We start from the raw sequence: 19,558 nt of genomic DNA on the forward strand, positions 1-19,558 counted from the left end.
TTTACCCAGTGGCTCGCAGTCACCGAGGGAGGCCGAGCGGCTCAGCTCCAAGCCCTGGTCATCAACGCGCCGTCCTCGCACCACGGCCCGGCACAGCGCCCACAAACGCGGCAGCAGGACGACGCAGGCAAGGCCTCCTCTTCTGTGATCGGCGCGGCGCCAACAAGCGAGTCCCGGCCAAAGATACGGTCCCGGCCGCGGGGACGGAGTCATGGAGGAGGGAAGGGAAGGCGGAGCAGCCTTCCGGGTCACGAGGGCAACCGGGTCACACCCCCTCCCCCCCCCTCCCTCCTTTTCAAATTACGTCACCCAACGGCTGGCCCGCGGTACGTGACGTGACGTGACGGCCGCCTCCCACTCTCTCCCTCCCTCCCCACGTGACGGCAGTCTCGCTTTCTCTCTCCCCCACACACGTGACTGCCGCTGTCCCTCGCTCTCCCTCGTGACGCTCTCCCTTCCTTACCCACGTGACGCCCGCAGTGCCTTCCCGCTCCCTCAGCCCCCCCTCACGTGATAATGGCCAAAGATCTTTGATGATGACCGCCGCCGCCTCCTCTCTCCCCCCCTCCCCACCCACGTGACGGCCACTGCGCTCCCTCTCTCTCCCCCCCCGGCACGTGACAGCGCCTCCCGTCCCGCCCACCATCAAGCCCCCCCCCCCCCCCCCCCCCCAAGTCCGCGACTCCTGTTGGTCCGGCAACACGGATAATACGGCAATTAGACTGGAACCAAGGGTGGTGGGTCTGCAGTCTGAATCAAAATCTTTGGAAAACAAAATCCCAACACATTTTTGAGATTACAAAGGTGCAGTGTAAAAGCTTGTGTTAGTGTGCCATCCAGTCATATCAGATCATATTTTGTATAATGAATACCATCAAGCTGTACAGAGTGCAGAGAGAAAAGTAACAGTAGCAATGTTACAACATTTTGAGATTTTAAAAATCAAGTCTGAAATTTATCCCATCAGATAAAGCATAAAAAGAAGTTTAATTTGACACCTAATCCACTTTCATATCTTCAGTATTAAAAAGGTTATGGACATTTTCATACTCGGAAATTAGCATCTTGTTCCCTATTGATTTTCCATTGACTTAACACAAAAGCTGTGATCAAGAACAGTCTAAAGCCCATAACTTTATTAAAAATTAAGAGAACTGAAAGAAATTTTCAGTTATTATAGATTGAAGCATTCTGAAACAAATATTAAACAATCTTACCTGGATGACCTGAAATTAAAGCATATAATTAGTTAGTTACCCAATTGTAGCTAATCCCAAAATTCAATTACTAAAAATAAACAGCCTACCTTGCCTTGTCCTCTACATGAGATCCGTCCCATTGTCGGGTTTCGCGGCTTTAGAGGATGATTTTTAATATACTATAACAATTAAATAACCCAATTTAGTTTAAAAATACCTGCAGCGAATGAATTTCGCAGCGATTTTCGTCAGCAACTAAGTAGGCTGAAAAACATCGATTTCAACAGCCTAGAGAAAATCGCGTTTTAAACCCGCCCCCCTCTCAAAGGTGCCAAAGTCGCGCACACGGGCAGCGGCAGAACTGCAGCGCCGCTGAAGGTAAGTTTTGCAACATACCTAGTAACAAGTACAAGGATTATAGTATTACAGCATTGTAACGATACAGATATATGAAAAGGGTGGCACGGTGACGCAGCGGTAGATTTGCTGCCTTACAGCGTCGGAGACCCGGGTTCGATTCCGTCTACGGGTGCTGTCTGTACGGAGTTTGTATGTTCTCCCCGTGACCGTGTGGGTTTTCTCCGAGATCTTTGGTTTCCTCCCACACTCAAAAAGACGTACAGGTGTGAAGGTTAATTGACTTAGTAAATGTAAAAATTGTCCCTAGTCAATGTTCCCTCTAAGCTGTGCTCGTGTGGGTGCGCAGACGTTTTGCAACCAGCGCACAAAGAAAATTTATGTGCTCACAAAAAAATCTCCGCTATAAAATGTCTCCAAATTTCAAAATCCCCTGCCCAATCCGGCACCGGGGACAGCTGCAGCCCGCTCTGGTATCAACGGGGAAATCATCAATCCTTCCGAATCTTCTGAAATTGTAGTCGGCAGGGCAGTACTCTGCATATCGCCAACAATCGAACACTTTTGCGAGCCGCATCCGGTCCGCGGGCACCACAACCAATCCTCTGTGGATTAGAGAGAGGAGAGAGAGAGAGGGGGAGATAGAGTGAGATGGGGGGGGGGGGGGGGGGGGGGGGAGTTAGAGTGGGGTCCTGACCGAAGATCACCGAGCTCCGCACAATGATCATTGGTCTTGACTGGATGGGTAATGGGGGGCAGGGCAATGGGGGGTAGAGGGTGATGGGGAGGGAGACGGTGATGAAAGGGGGGTAGGGTGATTGGGGGGGTGGGGTGGGTGGAGAAGGTGATGGGATATAGGATCAAATCTTAACTGAATACACAACTTCCATCAAGTGTTTTTGTATTTCTACCAATATAATATTTGTATAACATGGCAATACAGTTTTATTAGCTATGAGAGAGAGGCTGTTGCAAAAATATCGTGAAACAATTTCAGGTTTATATTTGCACAAGAATTCAGTGCGCACACACATTTGTAACAGCATAAAAAATTGCACAATCCAAGGTTTCCGCGCACACGAGCAACTAAGAATTAGAGGGAACATTGTCCTTGTGTATGTAGGGTAATTTGTGGGGATTAGTTGGCGCGGACCCGGTGAGCTGAAGGACCTGTTTTAGGGTTGCCAACTTTCTCACTCCCAATTAAGGGACAAAAGGTCAAAATAAGGGAAAAATTCTCGACGTCAATTCTTTGACCGACTCGGCCGTGGCTGGGTGAATAATGAGATGGCCCGAGTGCTGGACTGCACACAAAGCCCAGCTGAGGAGCTTTGGCCAATATGGGACAAACTAATTTAACCCAATGTACGGGATGTCCCAGCCAATACGGGACAGTTGGCAACCCTAGACTGTTTCTGTGCCGTATCTCTAAGCTAAACTAAGCTTAACTAAAGAAAAGGTGTAAGGTTCGTGATGACGTAATTTGGAAAATCCGGATTGCACCTAAATTAAGTACCTAAGCACCTAATAAAGTAGACTGAACACAGAGGGGGAGCAGCTATTCCAGGGTATGGTAGTAAGCATTTTCAAGTCGGATGAGAGAAGAGGGAATGAACAGGGTGCGAGGGATAGACAAAATTCCAGAGTAACTTAGTTGGTCAGGCAGCATCTCTGGAGATAATGGATAAGTGTCATTTTGGGTCGGGACCCTTCTTCAGACCCATTTTTTAGACCTTTCGAGGGTGAACGGGATAATTGATTGCTTTTCTGAGGCAGTCTAGTGTGTGTGATAGACTGGGCTACATCCACAATTGCAATTTCATGGAGAAACAAGGAACAGCAGATGCTGGTTTACAACAAAAAAGAATGGAGTACTGGAGGGCTTCAGTAACTTTCAAGTCGGTTGAGCAAAGAGGGAATGAACAGGGTGAAAAGGGTAGACATAAAATTCCGGAGTAACTTAGTGGGCAGACAGCATCCCTGGAGAGCATGGATAGCTGACTTAATATCTTATTCTGCAATTTATTGGCATGATTCATGTTATTGGAGCAAAATAAACTTGGCATCACACCCTTTGACATTTTTTCATTTATTCACAAGGAGGGAAATGCAACAGAAATTGATATGGTGAATGCACAGACATTTTACAGTGCATTCAGAAAGTATTCAGACCCCTTCACTTTTTCCACATTTTGTTACGTTACAGCCTTATTCTAAAATGGATTAAATTCTTTTTTTTTATCAGCAATCTACACACAATAGCCCACAATAAAAAAGTGAAAACAGGTGTTTAGAAATTTTTGCAAAATAATTAAAAATAAATAACTGAAATATCACATTTACATAAGTATTCAGACCCTTTACTCAGTACTTTATTGAGGCACCTTTGGCAGTGATTACAACCTCAAGTCTTCTTGGGTATCACGCTACAAGCTTGGCACACCTGTATTTGGGTAATTTATCCCATTCTTCTCTGCAGATCCTCTCAAGCTCTCTCAGGTTGGATGGGGAGTGTTGATGCACAGCTATTTTCAGGTCCCTCCAGAGATGTTCGATCGGGTTCAAGTCCGGGCTCTGGCCGGGCCACTTACGGACATTCACAGACTTGTCACAAAGCCACTCTTGCGTTGTCTTGGACGTGAGCTTTAGGTCGTTGTCCTGTTGGAAGGTGAACGTCTGCCCCAGTCCGAGGTCCTGAACGCTCTGGAGCAGGTTTTCATCAAGGATCTCTCTATACTTTGCTCCGTTCACCTTTACCTCGATCCTGACTGGTCTCCCAGTTCCTACTGCTGAAAAACATCCCTACGGCATGATGCTGCCACCACCATGCTTCACCGTAGATATGATATTGGCCAGGTGCTGAGCAGTGCCTGTTTTCCTCCAGATGTGACACTTGGCATTCAGGCCAAACAGTTCAATCTTGGTTTCATCAGGCCTGGGAATCTTGTTTAGGTGCCTTTTGGCAAAATACAAGCGGGCTGTCATGTGCCTTTAACTGAGGAGTGACTTCTGTCTGGCCACTCTACAATAAAGGCCTGATTGGAGGAGTGCTGCAGATATAGTTGTCCTTCTGGAAGTTTCTCCCATCTCCACAGCGGAACTCTGGAGCTCTGTCAGAGTGACCATCGGGTTCTTGGCCACCTCCCTCAATATGTTAGTAAGTCTCTATCCTAAGGCCCTTCTCCCCTGATTGCTCAGTTTGGCCAGGCTCTATGAAGAGTCCTGGTGGTTTCAAAGTTCTATTTATGAATGACGGAGGTCACTGTGCTCTTCAGGACCTGCAATGCTCCAAAAAATGTTTTATACCCTTCCCCAGATCTGTGGCTCAACACAATCCTGTCTCGGAGGTCTACAGACAATTCCTTCATCTTCATGGCTTGTTTTTCACTCTGGCATGCACTGTCAACTGTGGGACCTAATATAGGCAGGTGTGTGCCTTTCCAAATCATGTACAATCAATTTAATTTATCACATGTAGATTCCTATCAAGTTGTAGAAACACCTCAAGGATAATCAATGGAAACACGATGCACCAAAGCTCAATTTTGAGAGTCACAGCAAAGGGTCTGAATACTTACGTAAATGTGATATTTCAATTTATTTATTTTTAATTATTTTGCAATAATTACTAGACACCTGTTTTCACTTTTATATTATGAGGTATTGTGCGTAGATTGATGATTAAAATTTTAGAATAAGGTTGTAATGTAACAAATGTGGAAAAAGTGAAGGGGTCTGAATACTTTCTCAATGCACTGTATGTCGTTTTATTTGATCACGTTCTGCACAATGATTCGATCTGTGGGATTAGTGGTTGAGAGTCTGGCTTACATGTTATTGCGGAGCCTGTGGCGGATACTGACAATTTTTGTAAGAGCAGCCAAATTAAAGAAGAATCCTCTATAATTCCTCCCAGTACTAAAGTTGAAGGATTTTGTGATGTCAATTCATTGAGGTCAATTAATGTGGAATCTCAACTACAGGATTGATACCACAATACAGCTCACCCCCTCCATGACACACGTCAATCTGAGGAATACTATAGCCTGGGACTGGATGTCAAGTATCCCGACAGTCTTTGGGAGGATGCTACTAGCTAGAGACAGACAGAGTGAAATGCTGGAGCCAGGAGAACAAAGGAGCGCAGTGAGAACGGTCTCGTCATTGGCATCTGGAGCAGAGCTGAATGTAACTTCAAGGCTATGGCAGTACAGCCTTGAGAAGATAAGGTGCCTGGAACGGATATTTTGCAAACTAACTCTATAATGAGAAGGAGAAATGAACAGGCAACATAATTAAGAACTCCCTAGCCTGATACAGAATGAAGATGTGTTTTGTTTATTCAGCCCTTGGAGGAGTGACAGCTTGAAAGGATTGACTGTAAAGCCACGAGAACCTTGAGTTAGAACAAAGATCTTCCTTTCCAAGATTCAAGGAAAATTAGTATAAAAGAGGGGCGGTCCGAGACATCGGCAGCGACAACCCAGGAATAACCATCACAAGAAGGAGGGACCTGAGTTAGAAGCTCAGAGAAGACTACCCCCTACCAACAGAGTGGAACTGGCCAATTCATTCATACAGTTTATATCTGACTACAAGTCATGAGTTTTATGTTTTAGTTTAAGAAGTGATAAGTTGAAATAGTAAAGTAAATGAGAAGTTATTAGAAGTCAATTGTTTGCATGCATGTTTAAAGTTTCTCGAATGTTAATAAAGATTAAGTTGTACTAAACTAAACTAAACCTTGGTTTAGAGTCTTTTGTTCGACACGTTAGTATGGAGTAGCGATGAAGAGGTGGGGCCTCGTGGACAGGGCGAGTGTGGGGACCCAACTTGGGCAATGGAGCACCAGTTGCCCCAAACACCGGCCACCGAATGGTGAATGAGGTCTAATTGACCTGGACGATGACACGTTGGCCTGGCCCGCCTCAATGGAGCTGTAGCTCTAAAAGACATAGGACAGAAGAGAAGAAGACACGTAAGTTGATACCGTATAGAGGTAATAGGGTCAACAGTACTTTCAGCAACAGACTGGTTTGACCAAGGTGACCAAGAACGCCACAGGAGATCTGTTGATACCCTATAGAGGTAATAGGGTCAACTGTACAACTCCTCCCCCTTGTGTCGTGGGGTAGACTGACCCCGGGCTTCCCCCCCTTCCCAAATTTTTGCACATCCCCAATCCTTTCCACTCATCACTTTAATTTCTTCCTCCTTCGCTGCTGATTAAATATGATTTTTATTACGTGCAATCAATTAAACCAAGATAATTTAGGATTTACGATGTGCAGATGTAATCAAGTTAGTGAACTTGGAGTTACCAACCCACATCGAAATGAAAATGTTATGACATTCAAACAAAGCAACCAAAAGCTGTTTTAGATTAAATCTGCAGATGCAATCAGTCTGAAGCCAATCAACTTGCAATCCGCTTCTTCCATTTTCTGACCCCTCAATTGCAAGCAAATAATGAAACTGAAGATGTGCTTAAGAACATGTAAATGTAATCAGAAACCAGTCAGCTTGGAGTCACCTTAGTTTAACTGTAAAAGTGTGCAGATCTCTCACATTCCAATCATTCACCCTGCATTTTAGTAATCGCTACCTTTGTTGCATTGAACCTAGCAATGATTGGGGTAACATAAAGTGAGCATTTGACGGCACTGGACCTGTACTCGCGTTTAGAAGGATGAGGGGAGGCCCTCATTGAAACTCACCGTATAGTGAAAGGCCTGGATAGAGTGGATGTGGGGAGGATGTTTCCACGAGTGGGAGAGTCTAAGATCAGAAGCCATAGCATCAGAATAATAGGACATACCTTTAGAAAAGAGATGAGAGGAATTTATTTAGTCAGAGGGTGTTGAATCTGTGGAATTCATTGGCACAGACAGCTGCGGAGGCCAAGATATTTTTAAGGCAAAGATTGACAGATTCTTGATTAGTCAGGGAGTCAGGGGTAATGGAGGGAAGGCAGGAGAATCGTATTGAGAAAGAAAGATAGATCAGCCATGATTGAATGGTGGAGAGGACTTGATGGGCCAAATGGCCTGATTATGCTCCTCGAACGTATGAACATGAATTGAAATGTTATTTTAATCTTACATATTTTAAAGATTGCTTTTTGTAGGGTTTTTTTTGATATTCTTCCAATCCAGCCAGCGTGCTTATACATAAGTAATTGCATTTATTTAAGTTTAAGACTCTATTTTCAGGTTTAATTTTGCCACCCTCAGACTGAATGAGGTTAGATTTTAACGAACAGGCCCGCTGCAGAAGTGATCGCATAGCCTCACAATGCTGCCTTTAGGCAAGATGAGAAGCATTTATTTACAGTGTTGAATCTGTGAATTCATTGGGACATACAGCTGCAGATGCCAAGAGAATTTTTAGGTTACACATTGAAAGCTTCTTGAGAAGTCTCAGCGGGGGTAAGCAGGGAAGGCATCTATCGAGCGAGAAAGAAATAGGCAACGTTTTGGGCCGAAAGGACTTCTTCAGACTGATCGGGGACTGGGGTCGGTGGTATGAACATGAATTGAAAAGTTAGGAGTAGCTTACATATTTTAAAGATTGCTGGTAGGGGATGGGAGGAGCCACTTAGCAGGTAATTGCTGATTTAAGTTTAAGACTCCATTTTCAGGTTTAATTTTGCCACCCTCAGACTGAATGAGGTTAGATTTTAACGAACAGGCCCGCTGCAGAAGTGATCGCATTGCACATTGCTGCCAGGCAAGGCTGCATCAACACTTTTCCTCAATCTTTCTTGCTGCAATGCTGCACTGAAGTGTGGCTGATTGAAAGGATAAATGGGATTAAGTTCCACCCAAGTGGCCTCCAGTGCAGGACTACGGTCACCTTAACTTCAGTCAGAGAGGTACACATTCAACGACGCAATCACTGAAGCTTGCAAGAGATTGGGCTTGCAAGAGATGTCTCGACCAACCTGCCCTATGACAGCAAAGATCTACAATCATCCTGGAAATGATTTTCAACCTGATATAATTATTCTTAGAATAATAAGCGCAAGTCCACCACAGTCAACCAATCTCTTCGGAAGGAACGAAGGATATTATAGGTCCAGGTACTGAGGCCCTATCCAAGAAGGGACAGAGCCAGCTGTACTTTTTGAAAAGGCTCTGCTCATTCAACGTCTTCAAGATTCTGCAGATGTACTACCAATCGGTGGTAGCCAGTGCCATCTTCTACGCTGTTGTGTGCTGGGGCAGCAGGGCGAAGGCCATGGGCACCAACAGGATTAACAAATCTGTGGCAATGAATTCCACAGTTCACCACCCTCTGGCTTATGAAATTCCTGCTCATCTCCTTCCTAATGGAATGTCTTTTAATTCTGAGGCTGTGGCCACTGGTCCTAGACTCTCCCACTAGTGTAAACAGCCTCTCCACATCCACTCCATCCAGGTTTTTACCAGGCTGGGACAGACGGCAACAGCTTCACACCTTGTCCCAAAGCTTGTGTCCTGTCCTGCATCACCCAAGGCAGCAGTGACGTTATAGGAGAGGGCAAGCACCGTAACAAAGTCGCTCACGATGGTTTGGGTAACATTCAGGAATGTCTATGCATGTCACATCATGAATATTACTGAAGAAAGGACTTGACCCGAAATATAATCTATACCTTTTCTTCAAAGATGCTGTCTGATCCACTGAGTTACTCCAGCACTCTGTGACATGTCTCCTATCCATGTTCTCCAGAGATGCTGCCTAACTCGCTGAGTTACTCCAGCACTGTGAAACGTCACCTATCCATGTTCTCCACAGATGCTGCCTGACCCACTGAGTTACTCCAGCACTTTGTGTATATTTTCCCTTCACCCATCTGCCCAAGCCCACCCTCCCCCCTCCTTTCCTGTTCCTTTCCACCCATAAACCTCTCTCTGCCTTTACATTTCACTGCTCTTTCAAATCTGCTCTACTTATCTACATGCATTTTTCTTCTTAACTTTTTAGTCATTGAGTGGAAACATGCAGTCATGCAGTGTGGAAACAGGCCCTTCAGCCCAACTTACCCACACCGACCAACATATCCCATCTACACTAGTCCCACTCACATGCGTTTGGCCCATATCCATCTAAACCTGTCCTATCCATGTACGTGTCCAAATGCCTCTTAATCATTAGGATAGTCCCAGCCTTAACTACCTCCTCTGGCAGCTCGTTCCATACATCCACCACCCTTTGTGTTAAAAAGCTACCTCTCAGATTCCTGTTAATTTCTGAAATATTGGTCATAAATTTGGTGCAAATGCTCCAAAATAAGGCTCAAAATGCATCTTAGAGCATCTAAAACCCCTGAGCTTCCAGGGCCCTGGACCCTGGCTTCAAGGGACTTCACACTTCTCACTCGTGATGTGCGCAACGCGCATATTATTTCACATTAACATTTTTGTAATCTTGTCATACCACCCTCCCTTTTTGAAAACCTTCGTACGGACCTGTATGGTGACATAGGTATAGGAACCTGAAAACTGTAATGTTCAGGTTCAGGAGCAGCTTCTTCCCAATAACCATCAGGCTATTAAACACTACGAACCCCAAAGTACGAACTGTCTTGATTGCTCTAGGGACTAGTGGCTTTGTTTTTTTCTTTGCACCATGTTGTCTTTTAAAAAATTTATTTGAACATAGTAGGCGACTTAAATAAGTTTGCCCTTACGTAAACAATTCTGCAGTCGGTCCCTAGTGCAATCAAGGCAGTTTGTAATTTCCACAACTGTAAGCATCACACAAGTTTACATCGGAAACAAGCCGTAAAATGGCGGTGTTGCCTACCCCAAATGCCGCACACTGCAGAAAGTGGCCCGGACGCCACTGAGAAAAGTTAATACTCTCAGTGAGTTATTTCTGGCAGGGGATGGGGGTATGGATTCTGATTTGTATAAAACCTGCCTTACGTAAGGGTTCACAGGAGGTGACCCTTACACAAACCGGGGAGTACCTGTACTACTAGTCTAACTCTTGTCGACACCTGCTCAGTAAACAAGACCAGCTGTATTTTTTGAGCTCCGCTCCTTCAACATCTGCAGTAAGATGCTGCAGATGTTCTATCAATCGGTGGTGGCCAGTGCCGTCTTCTTCACTGTTGTGTGCTGGGGTAGCAGGGTTAAGGTCGCGGACGCCAACAGGATTAACAAACTCATCAGGAAGGCTGGCTCCGTCCTGGGGGCAGAGTTGGATTCCATGGGAGGTGGTCTTGGAGAGGAGGATGTTCCTCAAACCGCGGAGCATCTTGGACATTACAGCTCGCCCCCTTCATGACACACTAGTCAAACTGAGGAGCACCTTCAGCAACAGACTGGCTCCACCAAGATGCAGTACAGAACGCCACATTCTTTCCTGTGGCTATCAAACTGTACAACTCCATGTGCCTATCCAAAAGCCTCTTAAACGTCACTATCGTACCTGCTTCCAGCGCCGTCCCTGGGCAGTACGTTCCATGCCCCCACTACTCTTTGTGTAAAATCAGATGTTGATACAGTATATCAAGTGCAATACTATTATATTTCAATGTAATCACTCCTCAGGCAAGTGTTCCATGAGTGTTTTTTATAACTGCAACTGCAAACAAATTTAGAGACCTGGAGTCATGAACAATCTTATTTTGCAGTTTTTATTTCTGATTATAGATAACATAATAATGCTTGTAGCTGCTTTCACGTTTCTGCAGCGAGCTCTTAATCCATGCATCAAAACAAGAACCACAAGACCATTATCTGGCATCCCTTGATATTCCATTTAACGAGTGCAGTTAGGTAGCCAGCATGGTGGCAGAATAAAAATAGATATTTCAGAGAAGGTGATCAATGCAATAAAAACATTAAATGCGTTAGAAAGCCCAAGAACAAAAGAAATATTTGAAGCACATTAAAAAATCTTGCAACTTGCACAAATCAAAGTAAAACATAACAAATTTTCAGCTGCATATATGCGTTATCAAATTTTAACAGTACCATATTATCCTCAAAATCCTGCCTCTAACTAAATTAAACAGTCACTATAAGATATCATCAACAGTATATTGCCTAAAGAAGATTGCAGTAAAAAGATGGTTGTATACAAGATATGTTCTACACAATACTGCTAGAAAGTCTTCAGTAAAAGCCAGGGAAAAATATTCTTCTCACACTGAAGTAATGCATTGTTCCATATGGATCATTCTCAGTTAAAAAGCCATTTCACTAATTATAAATATGCATAACATGCCAAAAATTAAAGTTGTTGATAGAAAGTCCATTAAAGACATGCAAATAATCAGTAATTAACACTACATTTCTGTCCGATATAGTTTTATTTCATTATTATATCATTATTGTGGCACAATAACAGAGAATGACCAATTTGACAAAATTATGTTAATGCATCATCACACTAATTTAATTTTCGCCTTACAGATTAAAATGCAACAATTAATATACTTAGAAAATCAATTTCTAAAACATTGGCATTATCTAGTTAAGAAGAAAAGCATTTGCAATCATTTATGTATTAACCAAAGATTTAGTTGTGGATTTTGTAAAACGACCAACATATAAAAGTGAATATTCTCACTCATTAATATTCTCTGCTAATACAATACGGTTTGAAATTTTGATAATTATTTACATGAACTACCTGTTTTTGCATAAAAGGCATACATTGTTAATGAAGAGAACCACATCTTATGGAACTTCAGTATATTCAAATAGGCGGGAATTTTTGTGAGAATTCCTTCATCTACTATAATCCAAGGAAACAGCCGTAAAAATTGAGTAAAATTGGGAATATTTTGGATTATTTGGCAAATGAATACAGAACATGTTTCCCCCTAAATCAAACATAAACTTCTGCTGGAGTTTTCAATGATTTAATTGTATTTTTAAGATGTTTTTTCAGCCTGAGGTTTTCATGGCTTTGATGTGCTTTGTGACATTTAGTTTATAGATAGTACGTGGAAACGGGCGCCTTGGCCTATCGAGTCCACGCCAACCATCAATCACCCATTCGCACTAGGTCAATGTTATCCCACTTTCGCATCTACTCCCTACACTCTAGAGCAGTGGTTCCCAATCTTTTTTAGCTCATGGCCCCCTTGGGATCTTTTAATTTTTCTGTGCCCCCCCCCCCCAACATTATTAGCGGAAAAAAAATACTTCAATATTATAATACCTTCCATAAAAATATCAGTCTACTAATTGCACATATATTCTCTTTTATTCTATTCCACAAACATTAAAAATATTTAAATTACATAGATTTAAATTTATTAGAACTGAAATTTAGGAGGCAACAGGATGGTAGCACTGTGGCCCCCTTCATTAAACCCGTAGCCCCCTAAATCCCAAAGTTTTTCTGTGGCCCCCTAAATCCCAAAATGTTTCTGTAATCTGCCATGGCCCCAGGTTGGGAATCACTGCTCTAGAGGGCCAATTATCATACAAACCTGCACATCTTTGGGATGTGGGAGGAAACCGGGGCATCAGAGTAATCCAACACGGTCATAGGGAGAACGTGCAAACTCCACCAAGGTCAGGATTGAACCTGGGTTTCTGGTGCTATGAGGCTGCAGCTCCATCAGTGCACCACTATTCTGGCCTTGTGCCATTGTGCTTCCATTTATAGAACAACATCTTACTGTTCACCACTAGGTTTAACAATGTGGAAAATATACTTTCTAGACTGCTGGCATTTTAGGATGTAATATGTTACCAAATTGTAATACATGAACCTTGACATTTTAAGGCAAATATTTGAGTGGCACATTCAATGGCTGCACAGGATCACTTACACTTTAGCCCAAGAAGACATGTACTATTGATTCCTGCCCCTACCGCCATTCATTTCTATTAATGTACAGGTAAATACTCTCAGGTAAGTATACGTAAATATGCAAGGGAAATACTCTCTCGCCTCTTCTGTTCTCACCTAATCCGTATCTGTAAACAGTCGAGTGTGAAGCCCTATGTGGTACGATTTATGTCTCATTGAGACTTTCTAACAGAATAACCTAGATATGTGGAAAGTTAATGGTACTTCACAAGTCTTAATAATATATTTTTTCTTATACAAATTTCTAATATATTGTCCAGAACTTGAAAAGAAGGAAAGAAGGTTGATTTAATAACTAGACTGTACAGAATTATAACAATAAATACACACTTGTGACAAACAAATTACACAAAAAGAATTAAGTTTCAATGATGCCCATAGGTGGAACAGAGTTATGCTAGCTTTGTATTTATTGATATGGAATGGAGATATTATTAACAGGATAGGTTATTAAAATGGGGTCTGACTGCAGTCGATACCTATTAGACTATCACTTTTAGCAACCAACTGTTATACTTACTCTAAATTTACAAATTTACTAAAATTTACTTTTTAAGACAACTTAAAGAAATTTAAAAAAAATCAACTCGAGAAGCATTTGTCTAAAACAGAGAAGTGGCTTCTCTTGAATTGGAGTTGATGGTGAAAACAAGCCTGACAAATCACTCCATCAACTTAATATCAATCTAACCATTCACTAAACATTATAAAATGAAAGCAGAACATTGTACTCATGCACTGGGTCAGACAGCAACCAAAAGACTGGTTATCTTTAGATGAAGAGTTTCTCATATATAATGTCAATATCTTCACTCATTTGGCTTGGAATAAGATTTGGGTTTAAGTTATAAAATGTTACATCGTGAAAGTCAAATTCAAAATAGGGATGGTTAATCCTTCGGCTTCAAGGAATTTCTTTCTTTGATTTTTTAAAGCAAAATACTGAAATGTTTCTGAACCAAAAAATGATTATTAATCAAGTAATTCCTTGATTTTTGAATATTCAACATAGTGTCTTCAATTTTTGAAGCTTTTTTTTGGCCACAACGAATAGCTTGTCAGAGCAACACACAGCACCAAAATGCCTAGAATGTATTTTGTTAAGCTTTCTTGATTTATAAAATTTCCCTCAAGTATTTTCATGGATAACATATTGGTCAGGTGGACGAATTGCTTACATATTCCAAAAACTCATGAGAGGAATAGACACAGGGTAGTTTCTTGCCCAGGGTAGGGGAATCGAGGACCAGAGGACATAGGTTAAAGTGAAAAGATATCTGAGAATAGGAATCTGAGGGGTAACTTTTTCACACAAAAGGTGGTGGGTGTATTGAACAAGTGGCCAGAGGAGGTAGTTGAGGCTGGGACTATCCCAATGTTTAAGCAACAGTAAGATAGGTACATGGATAGGACAGGTTTGGAGGGATATGGACCAAATGTGAGCAGGTGGGACTAGTGTAGCTGGGATATGTTGGTCGGTGAGGGCAAGTTGGGTCAAAGGGCCTGTTTCCATGCTGCGTTACTCTATGACTCCAGACATACCGTGTAATGTTAGATTTTATTTCTGAACCAGTGGCCCGCAAAGCAACCTAGCTGGAAGGGGAGCCACACCAATCAAGTATTATTGATTGAGAGCTGAATTAGCTAGACCGAGGCAGTTGGATAAAGAGGGTGTGCAAAGCTTTTGGAATTTCTTGTTTCTTTTTATGAGTAACAAGTGGAGGCCCAGAGCAATGTTTGAAATAATTAGGGGGCAGCTAAACCTTTCTAAGTTGGCACAATCATTTAGCACTGAAAAACAATGAAGTGAAGTATTGATCCTGCTGGAATCTTTATTTTAGTAATGCTGATTGGTAAATTAAAGGTTCACTCTTGATGTCACAAGGTGAGAAAATAATTAAATAAGATAATACCATATCAGTATTCTGATTGTCATATTTAATGTAACATCAAGCCGTTTGTTATTTTAGAATTGATCAGGTCATTATCACATCAGTCTCTGTAAGAAGACAGGAGAAATGAACATTGGTGTGTGTGATATTGCAGAATACAATACCCACAATAGGATGTACTGTGTCGAACCATGTGCCATGAGTATTATATAAATAGGTACAGAGCTGATAGTAAAATAATCAGGTTTTGCTTTGAGAAGTGGCAAGGAATGCTAAACCTGAGAGAATAGGGAAGACCTCGAATCTTCAAAGGTATATTTCCCTCTTTCAAGTGAGAGCTAATCTGCTGTGTACCCTCAACATTATTTGTTTTTATTCCAGATTTTTACTCTTATCTAATTTACCACTACTTTGTGGCTACTTAATGATTAAAATAATGTAAAGTACGTTTCGCAATATTTGCCTGTACAACTATTATTTTTAGTCTGCTTTCACTCCAAGTGCTCTCTGTTCAAACTAATCCTTTGGAGCAATTTGACATGGATAAACATTGCCATTGAAAGAATCCATAGTAGTTTTGCAGTAAAGCCCTTTCCTCCTTGCTTGTTTTAATCAATTAAATTAACAAATTCCATTTGCCTCGAGGACAAAATCTCTGCTATTAAAAATATTTTCATGGACATTGCATCCAGTAAACGAACTGTAAGATATTTGGATACTAAAATTGCAGTCATCTTATATTTATGTATTATACTATCGTGGATCTATATTAAGTACCATAGCATAAAATACTATAAATATATACACATCTTCGCTCATGATTTGAAAATCTGCCGTATTCATTCTACTAGAGGAAGATGCACTTTTTACATCATTCTTTTTTTTGCAAAATATGCCATTGATATTGATGTGGAGTACAGCTCCAGTGAACATTGCCAGCATTCTTTTCACAATTTCTCATGCGGCAGACAGTCCGTGAAAGTAATGTCGAGGGTTTGGCTATAAATTCTGCCCGTTTTCCTCGTTGGGACTTTGCTCCGGCTCAGAACTGGAAGTGTGCCTTTCTTTGGCGCTGTCATGATTGCTATGGCTGTGGTTGCTGGCATTTCCTAACCGGCTCGAGGCCACGACGGCCTTCACAGCTGCCTGCAATGATAAGAAAGGACAGATGCAGACTCAATGCAACTTTTCACCTAAAAGGCAACACCTACAGTTTTTTTTAATTAGAGATACAGTGTGGAAACAGGCCCTTCGGCCCACTGAGTTTGTGCTGACCAACAATCAACCGTACACTAGTTCTTATCCTACACACTAGGGACAGTGTACAGAAGCCAATTAACCTACAAACATGCACGTCTTTGGAGTGTGGGAGGAAACCAGAATACCCGGAGAAAATCCACATTATCACAGGGAGAATGTACCATCTCCGTGTAGACAGCACCTGTAATCAGGACCGAACCCCGGTCTCTGGCGCTGTGAGGCAGCAACTCTACCGCTGCGCCACCGTGCCGCTTAAAATGCAATATATCAGCAGTCCAATAATTCAGCAGTGCAATATACCCCAGTACTGCACTGGATTGATCTAAGGAGCATGATTTGAATGCCTGATCTTCTGGTTAAGAAATGAGAGTGCCACCAATTGAGCCATCTCTGACAATGTATTATGGAATTTACTCCCATTGATTGAACTTTATAGTTTCAGAATATTTTGGTCTTCAGAATACAGGTCCACCAACGATCTTCCGGCAACTGGTGGTCTGGCATCTCCTTTAATCATGGGACAAAATTACAAGAACGCACACGAAATCCCGCTTGTAAGTGTCCCCCCACCTAGGTTGGGTGAGGCGGCCGAACTCAACCTCATCGGAACCTCCGCGGCCGATCGGCGGGTCGAATCTGCCTCTTGCGGCCAGAGCTCTGGAACTCTGGACCGGCTGTCTCCAGCGGTTTCGTTCCCATAGCTGATTTAGGAGGCTGGCTATGCAAGACGGTATCTCGGTGCCTATGGCCGTGACTTCTTTTGGATGGGTCCACCAAGGCTTTGGAACCTTGCACGCCAGGAAATCGGTGTTGGAACTGTATTTTAATCCAATGCAACTCTGCAGCATCAGCAATGAACCATTCTGGAGTCAATTCAAATAATGTAGATAAGAGTCAGAGTGATAAGGTGTGGAAACAGGCCCTTCGGCCCAACTTGCCAACACCGGCCAACATGTCCCAGCTATACTAGCCCCACCTGCCCACGTTTGGTCCATACCCCTCTAAATGTGTCCTATCCATGTACCTGTTTAACTGTTTCTTTAATGTTGGGATAGTCCCTACCTCAACTACCTCCTCTGGCAGCTTGTTCCATACACCCACCACCACCCTTTGTGTGAAAAAGTTACCCCTCACATTACTATTAATTCCCCTTCGCTTTAAACCTATGTCCTCGATTCACCTACACTGGACAAGTCTTCTTCTTATCGAGTCCACACACAAGATTAGTAGTTGTTCAGCCAGAACTGAACACACGTCTTGGCATCTGCACACAATGGTGCTCTGGGCAAGCAATAGGGCATGAATGTTGAACAAAAGGCATAGAGAATAGTCCCTGGACACACAACAGTCAACGAAGTACAATGTTAGTACTTCAAATAAGAAGAGTAAGGTAACATTACAATTAATTCCTACTATGAGACTCTGTGTATGTGTGTGTGCGCGCTTGTGATGGTATGTGTGCGTGTGTGTTTCTTAGCGGGTGTGGTGCATAGGCATTTAGTCCAGGATGGAAGTGTGTACCTAACATTTTATAAAAAAGATATTTTATGGCCCCTTTTATTGTATATATACTCACTTTAAGCTTGCGCCTTGCATTAAATTCTTGCATTTTCTTCTGTGCATTGTCCATGTGAGCAACGTTGGCTGCCTTCCCAGTCACCCAGGGATGCTGGAGAGCCTGCTGAACAGTTTGTCGTTTCTGTGGATCTTGCACTATCAGTTTTCTGACCTGTGTATAAAGACCCAAGAGCTTAGAATCCCCACAGTTCCTGATTCAAAGCATGAGAACTTACACAACAAGCCGAGCAGTAATGATTTTCTTTAGTAGAAAGAACAAGGAGGCGGATGAACTCAGTGGTCAGGCCGTATTTTTGAAGGGAATGGACAGATGACGTGGTCGGGACCGTTCTTCTAACTTCAGAGTCTGAAGGAGGGTACCGACCCGAAATGTTGTCTGTCCATTTTCTCCACAGGTTTGTCTATAATGAAGACAGACACAAAGTGCTGGAGTAACTCAGTGGGTCAGGCAGCATCTCTGGAAAAAATGGATGGATGTGGCTTTTCGGATCAGGGCTGCCTGACCCGCTGAGTTACTCCAGCACTTTATGTCTACGGTATAAACCAGCATCTGCAGTTCTGTTCTGCACAGTTTGTCCATACTGCCTGACCCGCTGAGTTCCTCCAGATGTTTGCTTTTTGCTCGAGATTCCAGCATCTGCAGTTCCATGTGTCTCAAAGATTTTTAATATGCTGTTTACTTAATTCACTGGAGGTATCATCTTTTTTTTTAACCTTTTATTTATTTTATTCATTCCTGATTTATTTATTTATTCGTTATTCAAACAGTTTTTTTTAACTGATTAGGGGTGGAAGAATTAGAATCATCCACAAGGCTGAATAACAGTTTGGAGAGATTCAAAATGCATTTCGATGGTAAAAGAATTAGATGTTAGAGCATCGAATTTCAATGTTCTTATAGGTCAGCAGTTTGGCAGTTCAGCAATCTCAGTGTTTAGAGACCTTTGGTTTACATTGCAGCCAGTTCAATTTCACCCAACCAAATGATTAATTTATGCAAGGTACACAAAAATGCTGGAGAAGCTCAGCGGGTGCAGCAGCATCTATGGAGCGAAGGAAATAGGTAACGTTTCGGGCCAAAACCCTTCTTCAGATTAATTTATGCAACTCCCTCCAATACACTTTGAGCAAAATCAGACCAAATTGCAAAAGATACGGGAATTGCAGATGCAAATTACAACAATGGCAAACACAAGCTTCCTCATTGTTTCTTCTCGACCTATGAACCATCATCAAGTCAAGTTAAGTTTATTTGTCACACATACAAGATGTGCAGTGAAATGAAAGTGGCAATGCCTGCGGATTGTGCAAAAACAACAGAACAACAAAACAGAATAGAACTGAACCAGTATTTACATTTTAGATTTTTGTTTTTAAAAGACACAACACAACAGTAAGATGTCTGCACGCACATAACTGTAACCAAATTGATCAGAATGCCGGTATTCA

General features: G+C 42.4%; 2 protein-coding genes across 6 annotated transcripts in view; both read right to left on the reverse strand.

The window, feature by feature from the left end:
• LOC129711357 (PWWP domain-containing DNA repair factor 3B-like) overlaps window positions 1–266 on the reverse strand; it is a 62,508-nt gene extending 62,242 nt beyond the window's left edge. For all 5 annotated transcript variants that reach the window (XM_055658963.1, XM_055658965.1, XM_055658964.1 and 2 more), the window contains exon 1: window positions 6–266. The gene's annotated coding sequence lies outside the window, so the exon portion shown is untranslated. The remainder of the gene's footprint in view (window positions 1–5) is intronic.
• Window positions 267–12,936: 12,670 nt separating this feature from the next.
• The window catches only part of LOC129711359 (calcium/calmodulin-dependent protein kinase type IV-like), a 142,173-nt gene continuing 135,551 nt past the window's right edge, over window positions 12,937–19,558 (reverse strand). The window contains exons 10-11 of the mRNA XM_055658966.1: window positions 18,108–18,260; window positions 12,937–16,417 (exon numbers count right to left, since the gene is read on the reverse strand). Of these exons, the coding sequence (XP_055514941.1) occupies window positions 16,271–16,417; window positions 18,108–18,260 (300 nt within the window). The 3' untranslated portion in view covers window positions 12,937–16,270. The remainder of the gene's footprint in view (window positions 16,418–18,107; window positions 18,261–19,558) is intronic.

The sequence above is a fragment of the Leucoraja erinacea genome, chromosome 29 (genome assembly GCF_028641065.1).
Source record: "Leucoraja erinacea ecotype New England chromosome 29, Leri_hhj_1, whole genome shotgun sequence".
NCBI lineage: Eukaryota > Metazoa > Chordata > Chondrichthyes > Rajiformes > Rajidae > Leucoraja > Leucoraja erinaceus.